Below are 16,633 nucleotides of genomic sequence, written 5' to 3' on the forward strand. Positions count from 1 at the left end.
CCCCAAGGAGCTCCAGCGCAGGACTCATGTTGTCAGACATGCCGAAGTTTTACTCCTTTAACCAAGCCAACATGAGCGCCGTCAGCGAGGGGTGGATTCTCCAGGACCTTCAAAGGCATGATATAAATGCTCTATCCATACAAATCTCCGCCACAGCTCAAGGGACTGATGATTTACTGTCAGAGATAAGGGCCACCGTTGAGGAGAATTAAGACTGCTTGTGATGTGTTGAAGGGACTGCTCAGTTATTTCATGTAATTTTTGTTTAAGGGATGAGCTGGCAAGCTGTTTTGATGTTTATTAGTTTTATGTGCACTTGTGTGTTTGGGTGGTCTCAAAAGTTTTGAGCTTTAATAAACAGCATTTTTATTAAACTAAACTTGACAACTTTATTTATTGGAATTTCTAACTTAAAAAAAAACTTCAAGTATTAAACAAGACATGTTTTAACCCATTAAGACCCAGGCTATTTTTAGAGTCTACCTCTTTGACTGAAATTACCAAAAAGACAGCTTACTACAGGCTCAACGACTTACAAGACCCCATAGTACTAAAATCATTGAAACAATAGAGCATTTGGTCCTTTTTGGAGCAAATGTTTTATTTATTACAATGGCTTCAAAAACTGAAATTTTCAGAGGTGCGGAAAGGCGCTACTGGGACTTAATGGATTAAACATAAAGTGCTTTTATTAATGTAATATGACATCAAGAATGAATCGTGTCACAAGTTTCTATATTAGTCTCATAACATTTCAAACAAACACAAGTACAACATGTTCATTGCATGTCCAATACTGGGGCACCATTAACGTTCGAGTTCCTTTAACAATGACAAATAACATTTACAACAAAGTAATCAACATATTACATGTATATGGACAATGCACAAGTGTATCCTCAGTGGTCTACGCAGTGTTCAGTTGATAGCCACCATTCTTTCCTGCCAGTCCACTGATCCTGCAGGGGAGTTGCAACAATGCTTGAGTAGGTTACGCTGCCTCTTCCCATTACGCGAGGCTGTGTTTGGGCCTTGCACGACGATAGTGTCCTCCAAGTTCCGTCCTTCTCTCCATGCCCCAGGCTGCAGGCTTTCATCTGGTTGTGCACGGTCCACAGGTCTGTTATGGAGCACTGGATAGCGGGTGCGCATCAGGTTTTGGAGGATGCAGCAAGCTTCCACGATGGTTCTGACAGTTTCATGGTGAAGTTGCATGGTGGTGAGCAGAATCTGAAACCTGTTGGCCAGGATGCCGAATGCGTTCTCCACGACCCGTCTTGCCCTGGATAGCCGATAGTTGAAGATGCGCTCTTCATGGGTGAGCTTTCTGGTGTTGTACGGCTTCATGAGGTAGGTCCGCAGTGAGAAGGCGTCATCTCCGATGATGAAGTAAGGCACATTCTTATTGTCATTGGGTAGGGGTCTGGCTGAGGAAAGGCGTGAATCCTGTTCTGGTCCAGCCCACGATGGAGATCACTTTCAGTGAAGATCTGAGCGTCTGAGGATGAGCCATTGCCTGAGACGTCAATGTAGGTGAACTTGTAGTCAGCATCCACCATGGCAAACAGGATGACGCTGTAAAAGCCTTTGTAGTTGTAGAATTCTGAGCCAGAGTTAGGAGGAGCTTTACAGTCCACGTGCTTGCCATCAATGGCACCAACTGTGTGGGGAAAGTTCCATCTCTGGTACTATTTGTCAGCCAGGTATCTCCATCCTTGTTCAGTTGTTGGGCAAAACAACGATTCATCTGTGTACTCCTCAATGATGGCCTTTACCACTTCTCTAACTACCACACTGATGGTGTTGTGGGGAACCTTCCAGGCGTATTGCGTGTTTCTGTAGGTGTTACCAAGGCCAGGTGCAGTTGGGTGATTGCCACTTTGAGACCAGGTTCCAGGCTTGGTCGGTAATTGGTGTCTTGTTTGGTCAATCGGGGGTCAGCCTCTGTACAACTTCATCAAACATGGCTGGTGGCATCCTCATAAAGTGATGGAAGGCTCGTGGATCCTCATTCCTCAGCTCCACCATCAGCTTGTGATACAGTCCATGTTCAGGCCTTCTCAGTATCCACTGTCTGACCCAAACAGCTCTGTTCATCCTTCTTCTCTCTCTTCTCCTTCTGTCAACAGCTTGTTGCAATCTGAGGAGGTTCTGATTCTGCTGCTGGACTAGTGCACCTATCACAACAAGTCTCACAGCATCCATGGTAGAACACTTTTATTGTAACTGAGCAAATTAAAATGAGGTCTGCACTCAACGGTAGCTAGATTTAAAATGGACTCCTTATTAATTTATCCCCGTATTTATAGCCAAATTCTGTTCCCGCTCCAACACCTCAATACCAACGCCAAACCAAAGGTTCATCACTGCAATTGATCGCTACTTCAACGCCCGACACCGTTCCAGCAATTCCGTGTCCGTTCGAAAAACGCTAACAACCGCTCCACCAAAGTTTGTGCAACGTTTAATCACCGCCCGGGCAAAGCTGGCGAAGCAGCGGTTGTCCAGCATTCAAGATTTCTGCGTTGGCCTTGCGGACTCAAACGTCCACGAACTTGCGTCTAGCGATGCCAAACTTTGACTGAGCGTTGGTGGAACGGTGGTGAACTTTGTCGGAGCGGAAAATGGCCCGCTCCTCACCGCTCGCAATATTTTGTGCAGCTCAAACTTTCTGAGCGGTAGGAGGAACCATCAGCGGTGACCGAGCGTATACGGCGTTGCCTTAACGGGGGCCAACTTCTGTTTAACGGTCGTGAACGGTCGTGAACGGTAGCGAGCGGTGATGATTGTTTTTCACCGCTCCAGGAACGCTCAAGCAAAGTTCTGGCGGTGTGACCGGGCCTTAACACTGTATTAACTTAAAACACTGGGAAAAGGGTGTGCTTATACATGTATGTGCAATTAAATGTGTGTACCTCAATTGACATGCAGTTTTAATCATCACTTAATACGTACACATGAATATACATTTGGTATGAAACATTCTATAAAAAAATCATTTAAATAACGCACATAGCGAGTGTATGAACATAGTTACGCATTACATATGGTCCACGGGTTAGATGAGAAGCGGCACAATTTGGTTATGGAGGAAACTTTCTCAAACGCGGCTTTATATTAACGGTCTTTAATATCATCTTACAAGTTGTCGGAAATACTTTGTTATACTAATTCTCCGATTTAAAATGGCTACATTTCAATGTTATTTAAAGTACCCAGACTTATATTAATGGCATACGATATGCATTTAGTTGTATGGCGAATGTTCTTGTTTTCTACTTGAGAATTTAAATATGTCTAAAGTTTGTTTTTGGTTTTCTCTTTCAACTTAAAAAATCAAAAACTATATTATTAAAGTTGAAATTCGACCTCAATAGACCTGCATTTGTGTTTATCAGTATTTCATTTTTTAACGCATGCAACTCTGTGATTAAAATTCTATACGAACAAGAAGACCATACTCGCCGCATCTCTTACCAAAGCAGGCTGGCGTATTAAGAGGACAGTACTGATTGACGCGGCATGTTTTACAGACATCCGACGCAGGCTGTAGAGTTGTGGAACCGCCGACGGCTGGAAATAACATTCAGCATAGTTCGTAATCATACATATGTGTCGCGTTCTGAGAAAACTGGGCATAATGCATGTGCGTAAAGTGTCATCTCAGATTAGCCTGTGCAGTCCGCATAGGCTGTCCGCACGGGCTAATTAGGGACGACACTTTCCGGCTTAACTGGATTCTCGTGTAGAAGAGACTTCATTAAACGAAAAATACCATAAAAGCGGAAAGTGTCGTCCCTGATTAGCCTGTGCGGACTGCACATGCTAATCTGGGATGACACTTTACGCATATGCATTAAGCCCCATTTTCTCAGAACGCGTCACATATTGTTTTCCCAATCAGTGAACTGTTTGCTATGACACAATACATGTACATGCGAATACCCACAATCCAGCATTGACAGCCACACAATGGCAATAATAACAAGCCGGACTTCAAGTTTTATGTATACGATGTTCTCATTTTTTTTTATCAAGGTTTATAATATTATGGAAACTAAGTATATGTCTCTCTGTTTGCAGAGAGTTTTTTACAACTAAAAACCTTACGGAACGGCGTTTTTCCGTTACAGGTCTGGATCAACTGTTGGATGTAAGACTACCTGTACAAACGTTATCTGTTATTTTGAAAATATTCTTGCGGATTTAAGTTTCAAACTTGTTTACTCCGAAATATAATTATGTGGTTTGCTACATAACCATACAACAGGCCATTGATCTTTCTACCTTATATAATATTATCTGCAAAATACCAGATAAACAAAATACTGCACACTAAGGCCAGTTGGCGCATAAAATCGATTAGTTATAAAAGCAGCTTAGACGCGTACTTGTATGTGTCATTAACCTCCTATAGATTGCTTATTGAGAATAAATCTGAATTGTGCATACAGAAGTGTGCATACATTTCATTCAATAACGTGAATATATTTCAAAACAACAGGGCCACAAAACTATGGTGGCTAAGTTTTTCCATATCGTTCTGGCGTGTTGGCGGGTCCGATGGGTAACAACAAGAGAACATGCAAGAATAACAACAAAGATACCCGCCGAAACGAAGTATGAAGGTGTCTGTCGGTTTTTTAATGACCGCGTGATGAGTACGGTACTTAAAAAACATCTCGCCAGAACAACACGTTTGCATCCGCTTGCACGACACTACAACACAATATATCATTATTTTCCCATTTTGAGTGTGCCAGATCAACATGTTTGTACCCGATTGAACGACAATACAACACAATATCGTTCTTTTATCCATTTTGAGTGTGTGCCAGTGTTTGCGCCCCTAACTTGTCGTTCTGGTGTGTCGACTTCACACGCATCATCACGCGGTCACGCTAAAACGACAATTTAGTAGTTCCAGTGTGTATTTTTATGCTTCCCCAAAATTTTTGGGGGGAGCATATAGTCGCCGCTTCGTCCGTCCGTGTGTCCGTCCGTCCGTGCACAATTTTTGTCCGGGCTATTTCTCTGCAATTAATGACCGGAAATCAACGAAACTTTATGGGAAGCTTCACTACCAAGAGGAGATGTGCATATTATCAGTCGGTTCTGGTCGGATGATTTTTCACAGAGTTATTGCCCTTTGAAATTTTCTATAAACTGAACATATAGTGCAATTCTTGTCCCCCCAACTACTGACTGGAATTCAATGAAGCTTTATGGGAAGCTTAACTACCTTGAGGAGATGCGCATGTTATTTGTGGGTTCTGGTTAGATGATTTATTTAGAGAGTTATGGCCCTTTGAAATTTTTAAGTTGCTTAACCATCCGTCGTATTATTTTGTCCAAAGTTATGCCCCTCAAGACGTTTCCTTTTATTTGAATATAATGCAATATTGTGACAAAAAACCTTTGGGGAGCATCATCCGTCTCCGACGGTTTCTTGTTTTTTTTTCTGGTGTGTTTTTTGCCGCCCTTGAAATCCGCCAATCCGCCTGAACGATATGGCAGAAGTAAACAAGCCAGGGCCCTTGCTACACTTTAGGGGATTGGGGCCGGGGCCCTTAGAGGGGGGAATTTCGCGTCGTTTCGGGTGAAACGGGGAATATTAGAAGATCTTTCCACCAACCATTCAACAGTTAAAATTGCTATATTTTAATGTAATATACATAAATATACATATAATCTAAGGTTAATAGCACGATACCAGCAGCTGGCAACTTTTTGGAGGGGGGAATTTTTAGTTGAAATAGAGGAAAAAAGTATACTATTTTAAGGGGGAATGGGGCCGAATTTCGGCCCCAAAAACGGCCAAAAGAGGGCCCTGCAAGCGCACAAGACGTTTGCGGACTTTTAATTAAAAAAATACGCGTAGTAAAAGTGCCGTGCGAAATGTACGACATAACAATACCGCATGTTTATTTCAATTGTCATTATCATATGGCACGTTGTTAAACAAAAAGTTATAAAATCTCCCGTTGAATATTTGTCGTGTAAGCTGCACTGATTAAGGTCTTCATAGAAAATTTCAAAATATCTAGTGAAGTTACGAATTCTGAGCATGGCTTGTTTTTTTAAGTATGAAGGTCCTGGAAGAACAAGCATACTCCAAAAATCAGTTGTAAACTAAAATTTTATTTCCGACGTAAGTTAATAAAAACGTACAAACTGTGCATTTTGTTCTACAATCGGAACACGCGGGGATGAATCGGTGGGTGGAATTGGTGGCACAATCAGTCGGCACAAATCGGGCTTTTTTAGCGCTGAATCGTAAAATGTCCGACTGAAGTTAAAATGAGTAAATCTAACTTCTTTTTGTGTCATACACGCCTTTAGCTGTAAGATTTTTTTTTAGAATTTGCATATTTAACTTTTTTTTTCTATGTTTTTATTATATGTTTATTTAAGTCCAACAAAAGAGAATATTTGACTCAAAATTGCGGAAACAAAACAACCACATCGGCAGCAGCAATGGCATTATTTTTTCCGGTTGTGAAGTACACTTCCGCTTAAATTCAAACCGCGTTTTCTTCAGCACACAGGCAATGAAGAAAGAGGATTGCAGTATTGTCTTAAAGCAACCGCTTCATGAAGATTATAGATTTAAAGTAAATAGTGCAGCAATACTAATACGCTTTTGGATTCTGAGGCATCGGGTTCCTCGGGAACAATTTCGTACATTTTCTTTGTTTATTATTTTACTTACTAGCGTTTTACTTTCTATATGCTTAGGTCTCCACATTTAAGGCACTGAATTGAAACGTTTAAAAACAATACGTTTACATGTCCCTTTAAAGACACACCGAAAATGGTTAATAACGGTATGGACAGCCAAAATACATACATGTACTTCGAATTTCATAATAAATAAAGGAAACAATATTAAACAATATCGCGTACAATACAATCTAGACAGTAATCTCACCTTGAATATGTAGTACTATCACAATCAGGAACCCAGCAAGTGTGGCCATATTCCGATGTAATGCTGAAAACGACATTTACATATTTATTTTAAATGCAACCTTGTTAAAATGACGATGTTTTTAAATCTGCTCACTCAGCCTTTACAATAGAAAGGCGCTTATCTTTAATTTAAATATTTATCTCCCTCATGAAACCAGCGTCGATATTGCTCTCAAGTCAATATTAAGAGTGCATTAGCGTGAACATTCATTGTTTACAGTTTATATAAAGGCGCCTGCGTACATTAAACACATGCAGAGGCCTGTTGGTCCACGGTCGCCCAAATCATTTTGGCCAATCAGAACACTGATCTTGAATCAGGGGAGAGGATAGGCTATAGTAAGTGGTGGTGATCTCCCTTTCTGATTTGAACTTGTTTAACAAGGGTTTTCAGAGAGTCCAGAGAATTTAGTTAGTCAATTAATGTAAAAAAATGATGTTAATCCATTTTGATAGTTGTTTTCATTTTCTCAAATACTACTACCATAGTAGTATATTTAAAAATAAAAAACATATGATTGCTTGTTTTTATACTCGTATATATCTTATATATTCACTAAGCAATTTAATAACAATACAAATGTTTACTTCCACAGACTTTCAGTTGCAAGTGGACATCATGCTTCAAGAAATTTATTAATTATGGTGAACTTAGTGCCCATATAGTATGTCACATAGAGGGAACAAATAGATGCCAATGGGAAGACTGCCATGAATGTTTTTCAGCTGTAAGAAGATTTGAGCTGCATCTTTTGAGACATTTGTATGATGTAGGTAATCATTTGTATATTTTCAGTATAAACTGTACAGATGTGTTAATCATTGTTAATTGGTGTTTTTTTAACTGTTACGAGAAAAGAATTGGCAATGTGTTGTAAAGTTGTCGATTGTACATTTTTAAATGCATTTTTATGTAAAACATATTCATTCCAAAGAGATATTCCTTTAAGGTTTTAGTACTTTTGATTGCACTGCTCACATATTTGTGCCCACAGAACAGCGAGATATTCAAAACAATCGATGAATGGAAAAACACGCTACCTGATGGGAATATCAATGAACAGAGAACAGATCTGCATATGTGTCCACTTCATCTGGTAAATTGTCTTGTTCATGTTATATAAAGCATTTTCATTTATCTCGAAATTTTATTTAATATCTAACAAGTCAATGTGTTTTTCATTTCCTACCATTATTACAGATGTTCAATTGTTTGTTTATCTCTAAGTGTCAACACTTTTGTTCGATTAGAACATACTGCTGATACTAAATGAACAAATCAAGATATGGCCATGAAATTGTTTCTCAATTGGTTTCAAATATGTCGCAATGTTGAAGTTTGTCTGGCGATCCCGCTCATTTGAAGATAAGAGGATTCAGTTGAATACTTTTAAAGATCGTATATGAAAATCACTTATATGCCTTATTTGAAAAAGACAAAATTATTTGTCATTATTGAATAAAAAATTTCAGAGGTCCAAACTGATGCTGCTCTTATTTGATGAAGATTTCTCCATTCCAACGGGTTATTACACAATAGAGGAACACTACAAATACCTGGAATTGCTAAGTATACGTCTTCCTTCTGAATATGAAAAAATTAAAAATAACTTCTTACTTAAAAGAAAATATTTAGGTGAAAACTGGGAAAATGATGAGGGAAAGTGTCCAGCTGTACAGTTTAATACTGCTGCTGACTATAGTCCTACTCCTAAAGATATATATACTGTAGCTAGTTATAATGAAAATAATGTGTTTGTCTCTACATCTAGACCAGAGTTGTGCAATACATACTTCTCAGGAACAACTTTAAACAAAGGAATGCGGAAAAGAAGAAAATCAAATGAGAATGTTCAATTTAATGTTGACAATAAATTGTGGTCAGATATATTGATTGAAAATTTAACAAACTGTTCAAATGCTTTAAAATTGCAAAATCTTGTATTAAAAACTTTAGCAGAAAAGGGTTTTGTTACATCAAAGAAGCAATCTTTTTTTAAATTAGAACAAGAAGCTTGTAGATTATCTGCACATAACAACTGTACAACTGGAACCTTTGTATGTTCAGTTTTTAAAAATAAAATTGAAGACAATGAATTTTATTATGTAAGGTATGTTGAATCTGGAGTTTACAGTGGATTCATGGAACAGAAGTACTTATATTTCCTTAAGGAGCATTTTAATGTTGCAGATGATAATGTTTTGTTGCATCAAGTTATTACATTGGAAGATATAAATCAAATGAAAATCGATGAAAATAAACATAATATAAAAAGGAATCGCCCAGATAAAATATTTAGTCATTGTGTTGATAAAATTTTGCCATCATATGTAAATGAACTGAATGACAATGAAAATTGTGATAGTGTTCAACTACTGTCTTACGTAGTACTTTTTTCGCCATTCAAATCAAAAGCATCTGTAGACAAGCCTGAAAAGATGTTTTTTAAAATGAAACCGCAGGATTTGCATGAAAGTTTACTGAAACTAGTTTATGACTTTAAAATAAATCAACTTGTGACCAAAAGTCGTTGTTCAAAAGATATAATAACAGTACCAGCAGTTGTGAATGGTACTCTCCTACATCAGTCATTTGTTTTGAATTGCTTGTCTGGAAACATCAAAGCAAAGCCAGATTTATTTGTTGAATCAGCACGTTATGAATCTAATTTTGTTGAATCAGGCAACATTTCTTTGGGTACATCATTAAGAAACAAAACGATTCAGCTCTTTTTGAAAAAGGATTATGTTAACTTATTTTCCTTTTATAAGAAGTATTTTCCAGAGTTAAATGAATGCAATGAAACCACTGTTGAAACGTCAGAACCAGTTTTGAAAAAAAGAAAGACCATAAAGCATTTAAAGCCAATAAATATTTGTAGATCAGAATTAGAGAAAAGAGTTGGCATTTCTAATAAAGACACTGAAACGGATATTTCTGAGCATTTCGGAAACCTGTCAATATTTAAAAACTACTGTTGTTCCCTTCTAGATCATGGCACTTTAGTTATACAAATGCATGATGACAGCGGCAATCTAGTTTGTTGCCTTAATGATTACTGCGAAATGGATGGTTCATTTAAAGCAAATGATTTTATTTTCACTACTAGGTTTTGTCAAGAAACTGGTGACTATCTTGACTGCACATGTAAAATATACAAAACTCTGCTTAATGTGAAGGAATTTAATATTAGGAACGAAGAATTTCTAGTTTTAGACTCTTCAGGAGATAACTGTGTAACTTGCATGCATTGTAAGTTTGTTAAATTGCATGTATTACCTTGTTTAGCACCGGACCATGTACAGTGTCCAGAATCATTGTCAAGAATCCAACACTTTGTTCAAAAGGCTTTGTGTTTTAACAATCAGGAAATAGTTGAAATATCTAGAAAACCAGAAATTAGAAAATATTCTGTTCTTATAGAAGGTGACGAGTATCCAGCTTTTGTTCATTTTAGCATGAACAAAAGGCTTGGTAAATGCACTGTGTCATGCACTGCTGGTAGATGCCGTTCTCAAAAGAGTTATAAGAGAAATATAAGTACTTTACTAAATTCGAAGGTTTGTAGGCACTTAAACTTATTTAAATCATATACTCACATGTGGGAAGATTTAATTCATACAACTAATGATAACAATGATGATGAAGAACAGCAGTTATTTGATGACAATATTGATAATGAAATGCCTGTTTCGGTTACATTAAGTACTGCTGCATACAATAACTTCAATGAGGAATCTGGACTTTGGAATTTTAAGTGTAGAAGTAAACATTCTCCCAGACTTAAAGACAATAATGAGTTAAGGAAAAATATCATAAAACGTGATCAGTGGAATGATTCTAACCTTGTTCGATGTTCAGATGGCTGCCTAAAAGGACCTGTATTATTTCCAGATATTCCAGACAATACCTGTCCCTGTAGAAGCGGTTGGCTCAAGCGAGAAGATGACGATAATTACAGTGAAAATGGACTGACCATACACGAAAGACAAAGAACATTAACTATTTACACAAATTTTGCACCTGTAAAATGTGACATTCATATACGTGAATGCTATAATTCAATTAGTAAGCCATGCAGAATTCTTTGGGATGAAGGGGACTTAGATTGTATACATGTATTAAGTAGGGATACAGCAGCAGGAGATGAAATAGGGTGGGAATTTGTATCTATGGTTATGAATTCTAGTTGCACTTTTTCCTCTTACTGCCAGTTTAAAAATGAGATGTATAAAACTCGCCACAATAAGGCTAGGTTTATGGATCAAACAGTTTTTTTTTAATTTTTGGTTCAGTTGGGCTTCAAACATGAAAATAGATTTCCGTATACCCTGTGGTGTATGTGGTTATGGTCCTAAGAGATTGTGCTGTGATGGTACAAAAGTAGGGGTTGGATTTCGGAATTCAAATTATGAGGAAATTACAGAAACAAACCAGGCTTTGGGCATTAATAATACGCTGCATCGTAGAATGGATAGATGTTTTTTGAAAAATTTGAATGGAATAGACAAACAAGAAATGATTAACCTTCGAACTACTTTAGATTACATTGCTCGGAAAGAACTGAATGAAATTAAAGAGAATGAAATTATTCCAGAGAGGGATTTATTGGACCGTATCGAGTTGTTAAAACAAGCACTGCCCTCTGAAGTTTTGGGTTCCTTCGAAAGATTTTATCAAATGAGTGATAATGAACGAGTTGCATATTCAAATGTTTTAAAAATGCTAGCCACAACAGCGTCCATTACAAGCCTGGTACCCCCTGCATATTGTTACAAAATTCAACTATTATTAAATAGCCCCAATATTGAAAATGATCGATTTAATAGTATTGTTAATGAAACTCGTTCGTTTGCACCTGAACTAAGAGATTTAATTTGCGAGTCTTTAATAAGTAACAATGAAATATTGCCCGATGACATTAGATTATTTTTGCAATATCTAATTAATGAATCAATGTCATTGCAAGTTACTGAACCAGAACCACCTGTACCTCAACTGGGCACATACAATCCTGAAAAGTTTGGAAGGGCCTATTATTTTAATGAATCTGGGTTAAAGTTAAGAAGTGTAAGAAAGTTTTCCATTGACAATGATAGCTGTGTTAAAAGAAATATAGACCATGACGATGCGACTTTAGAATTTGAAAAATGTCAAAAGCTTTATTCTAAAGTTCAAACTTCTGCTCGAGGAACATCAACATTATTTCTTTGGTTCTGTGCAGACCATGGACATTGCTATGGTTTTCACATGACTGGGCAGAAGGAAGAAAAGATCCCGCATTATCACTCTATAGCTATTTAGAAACCCCTCCACAAGACGTGTTTTATGACTTTGCATGTAATTTACAAGAATATTGCCTAAACAGAGAAAGTGGATACTATAAAAATGTACGTTTTTTTCATGACATATTCCATGGCTACTCCCACAAATGTTCTAATGCTTTTACAGCTAGCAGACTTCAAGGCTTTGAATCTGTAAATTCTGAAATATGTGAACAATTCAACAGCTTTATACAGTGCATTAAAAGGTCGGCCCGTCAGATGTCACAGTCACACTTTTGCTTTTACCTACAATTCTTTTTAAATGAATGGAATAAGAAGAAAAAGTTATCATATGAAAAAAAGATAAGAATTGCTTTAGCTGGGTATAGTTTAATTTGTGATACTTAAATGATCTATAATTTTAAGTTCATCTCAACTTTTAATACTTAACTATTGCATCTTTTGATGCTTTTTTTCTATTTAAAGACTGGGCGAGTAAACACATACTATGTATTATTATGCAATAATTGTTTTGTGTTTATATCTCAACTGAGCATAAAGTGCTCATTGTGAGCTATTGTGAATGGTCTTGGTCCGTCATGGGTCAACATTTTTTACTTAAACAACATCTAACCTCTGTGCCAATCTTAATGAAACATGGCACGAGTTTTCTTGCATGAACCTCTTTCAAAGTTGTTAAATGAAATGCATTCCATGCATAAATCTGGTTGAGATGGCAACCAAAAGGAAAGCTTATATATTTGGCATAAAACATCGTCTGGTTGACCTCCTTCGTAAATTTCAAAAGATGCTATACCCAACTCACAGGCAAATTTGTCCTTATTTGCTCATAGTGAACACTTCTTTTAAATGACCAGGAAGAGAGTTCAAGTTTATAGACAAAAGCAACAGTCAGATGAGCGATATAGTGTCATCATGGCACCTTTATAGCTGAATCATTTATGAAAAATTGTCAATGATATGTTTTTTCTTTTGGTTGCCAGGGCAACAAGGATTTCATGGAAAACAATTCTTGGAGCAACATTGAAGGAGCTTCATGCCAGGAATATTCCTGCCAGTTTCATCAAGCTTTGTCCAAAGGTTTAGTAGGAGATATTGTTTAAGTAAAAATGTTGACATATAGACACACATCGCAAAACAGACAAAGACCAGCAACAATAACTCAAGTTGAGCTATAAAGGGTACATCTCTGAAATGACTAAATCATCCTGATGACTCTTATGCAAGAACCACTGAAAAATGATAACAAATTTGATCTAATTTGAATTTCACTAAATTCATACACCAACATATGCAGACAGAAATTTGACATTTTCAATCAATTAAGGGGTCATAACAGTTTAATTTTACAATGGCTTCAAGGCCTTTCCCCCATTTGGAATGTCAAAATGAACTTTTGCATTATAGTTTATCTGTCTTCAAGGTAACAATCTGGTAAAAATATTATACATAAGACAAGTCGGTCAATTAACAGGCGAACAGCTTTGTTGTATACTTAAATAAACCCAATTTAATGCCTATTAACTTCAAGTTTCATTCAATTCTATGCAATTGCTACTGAAAAACAACTCTGGTCTGAAAAGTAATGTAGGGTTATCTTTTCGAATCAATACTAGGCTTATTTATATTACATACCCTCAGGTTTGTATACTTGCCAGTTCAGGAGGCGTTATAGAGCGCTATCAGTTAAATGATTATTCCCCGAATATCTTTCAGGTGTGCCAGCTGGGGGCTCCTGGATCACCTTGATCGTTTTCACTACATGCTCACTCTCAGTGAAGTGGCGCTCCAGGTTTGCGTCCGTCAGGATGGCCGCACTCTCCTCTACCCTCCGAACAACCTCGCGACGGCTCTTATCCAGGCAGGTTGAGGTCAGGAAGCCTGTGAGAAGGAGATCGGCCGAAAAAAAAATAAAGCTAAACAAGCAAATTTGTTAAATTGATATCCCCCGCCAATATGCTTCTGGACACAAAAGTGTTATATTTGACACTCAAAAAAGCATTTTTTCAAGATACAAAGGGCCAAAACCCCGTAATTAACAGACTGTGTACAATGCCATTTGGCGTGCATCGTCCTCTTATCCATATATATACTCATACCAAGTTTCAATGAAATCGGCCAAAGCACTTTCAAGATATGGCTCTCGACACAAAAGTGCTGGACGGACGGAAAGATGGACGGAAGAACAGACAGAAAGACGCCAACGCCAAAACATTAATAAGTAGATGTCCAAGAAGAATGAATAATTTACATAAATCAAATCCTAAGTTTACGCTTACATTGTTCAATGTGCGGGCGTCCGCTAGACCATTCCCTCGCACCACTTCAGGAAGTTCTTGATTGCCGTTAGTGCATTCCGCACCGTCTTCAGCTGGTGAGTGGTGTTGAGGAACTGTCGTGGACCTCCATATGGCCCATCCACAACAGCATGTCACTCAACACCACTCCTTCCAAGTAGCCAGACAGGGCCAGGAACCGGTTGATCTTCATGTTGACCTCTTGTGTTTTCGACTCGTTTGCCAACCCACCTGGCCTGCTCCGCAGGAACATGTAGTCTACATATGAGTCAACGATTGAAACTGCAACAAGTATTATTGGATGATATTCTATGCTAGATGGTGAAATCGCATATAATTTAACTAACAACCAGTAATTCCAAAGTATTATAAATAAATACTATTTATCTTAAATTTTAATGTACTATATATTTCCTCACGATTTTTAATATTTATACATGTAACAATAATAATGACTATCAATTGAAATGTATATAATTAAAAAAAAATCTGGGAAAACAGGGCTTAATGCACCAAGTACTGGTTCTACCCCGAAAACGGACTCAAAACTTTACACTATATAAGCAATTCCATATTGTTACTTGCAGCTTCTCCGACCATGCATCACCCTTGCATTGGGTTCCAGGCTCAGGCAGTATTTCGGCATTAGGAATGAAAAGTCCTCTTCCTCCTCCTCCTCATCCTCCACCTTCTCATCCTCCTATGCCGAGTCATCATGAGTGGCGAGTCTGCTGGTCACCTTTCCTGAAGTTTTCGCGTCCTGTAAATGACGTTTAAATGTAAAAGTTACAAATCGTTTGGTATGGTTTTGTATTAGACATTGATAGAAATATGAGAAATTAAATACAAAAACCACACGAACACAATTTAACACTTACTTTCCGGAAACGGCCCTCTTGTGTAAACAAAATTGAATGTCCCAGCCTCCATTTTGTGCTCCTGTTCTAGATGACGCAGCCGGTCAATCACCGACCGGTCGCACAGCCAGCAAGAGTAGTAATTCCTCGGCTTTGTCTTCTTCACTTTCCGACCGGTCTTAGCACGTGCCTCTGACATCAACGGCTTCATGGGGTCTGCCGTCAGCGCTTGCACCCAGCGAACGTGGTCTGTTACCCGGAGGTACACAGTCGTGTTGCCTTTTACCACGCAAATGGGGCATTGCCTTGGGATAGGCTTTGCGTTTGGTGTCTGAAATATTAGTTTGAAATGTGTACGAAGCAGGTGGCTATCAATATATATGATTCATTAAGAGATGATGAGATAACGGACCCAGTTAATTGATTGAAATAATGATTATGTGATTGAAGCTGTTATGCTAGGGTAAAATACCAAGGAATGTGTATAGATATTGTTAACTTTTTTTTAATGGTGTTAAAAATGAATATTTTATTGCAATATTTGCACATGCTTTGTTTTATTTTACAAAGTAATCACTATTAACCTTAAGTTTATTCTCATGAAAAAAACATACCATTAAATAGCAATACTGATTACTTTATCTATTTGAGTGACATTAAGAGTGACCATGTACATGTATATATCAATCTATACTGTCTAACCCCCCTTGCAGATATTATTGACAGGTAAATATAATATTATATACCGTCTTATAACGATTCAAGACTTGGCCAAAATAAGGCCCCATTCCCTCAACAAAAAAGTATTAATTTTTCCCCAGATAAAAATTCACCCGACACTCAAGCAAATTAATTGCCCTAGACCCAGAATTGTCAAGTTTAAAATGTTTAAAACTAAATAGAATTGTTATGTATTTAATTTGGCGGTGATTAAAAAAACATATTATATTGTTTCTCATGTTTGGTTTAAAGTCCAAATTTTTTTTTAATGATGCCCTATTTCCCCCGCCTCAGGGTACAGGTATCATTAGGCATTCTGAATCAACATTTTCATCAAAAACAATGATTCTTCATTCTTTACAGGCTGGGGGATTAAATTTTTAGAAACAACAATAACCTTTCAAATCGCATACCAAACGTTAAGACTTTTTAAATGAAAATGTGGATTCAGAATGCCTAATGATTCGGAATACCTTGACAAACTGTACCGTTACCCCAAAC

At 37.5% G+C, this 16,633-nt stretch overlaps 2 protein-coding genes across 3 annotated transcripts in view; both read right to left on the reverse strand.

Moving 5' to 3' along the window:
• LOC127838313 (receptor-type tyrosine-protein phosphatase S-like) overlaps positions 1 to 7,096 on the reverse strand; it is a 46,747-nt gene extending 39,651 nt beyond the window's left edge. For both annotated transcript variants that reach the window (XM_052365975.1, XM_052365976.1), the window contains exons 1-2: positions 6,932 to 7,096; positions 3,478 to 3,573 (exon numbers count right to left, since the gene is read on the reverse strand). In XM_052365975.1, coding sequence (XP_052221935.1) covers positions 3,478 to 3,573; positions 6,932 to 7,007 — 172 coding nt within the window. In that variant the 5' untranslated portion in view covers positions 7,008 to 7,096. The remainder of the gene's footprint in view (positions 1 to 3,477; positions 3,574 to 6,931) is intronic.
• Positions 7,097 to 14,045: 6,949 nt separating this feature from the next.
• LOC127837131 (uncharacterized) lies at positions 14,046 to 16,633 on the reverse strand. Its single transcript, XM_052363969.1, has 4 exons — positions 16,606 to 16,633; positions 15,434 to 15,743; positions 14,538 to 14,837; positions 14,046 to 14,139 (listed from the first exon to the last, which is right to left on the reverse strand). The coding sequence occupies exons 2-3, from the start codon at positions 15,621 to 15,623 to the stop codon at positions 14,626 to 14,628; spliced, it is 402 nt and encodes a 133-aa protein (XP_052219929.1). The 5' UTR covers positions 15,624 to 15,743; positions 16,606 to 16,633; the 3' UTR covers positions 14,046 to 14,139; positions 14,538 to 14,625.

The sequence above is a fragment of the Dreissena polymorpha genome, chromosome 7, assembly GCF_020536995.1.
Source record: "Dreissena polymorpha isolate Duluth1 chromosome 7, UMN_Dpol_1.0, whole genome shotgun sequence".
Taxonomy (NCBI): Eukaryota; Metazoa; Mollusca; class Bivalvia; order Myida; family Dreissenidae; genus Dreissena; species Dreissena polymorpha.

Bases quoted from the DNA above. Each gene is read 5' to 3' on its own strand.
- LOC127837131 (XM_052363969.1), bottom strand. From the start codon at position 15,623: ATGAAGCCGTTGATGTCAGAGGCACGTGCTAAGACCGGTCGGAAAGTG. The intron at 14,838-15,433 runs GTAAGTGTTAAA...TACTTGTTGCAG, and splicing joins AAGAGGGCCGTTTCCGGAAA to TTTCAATCGTTGACTCATAT.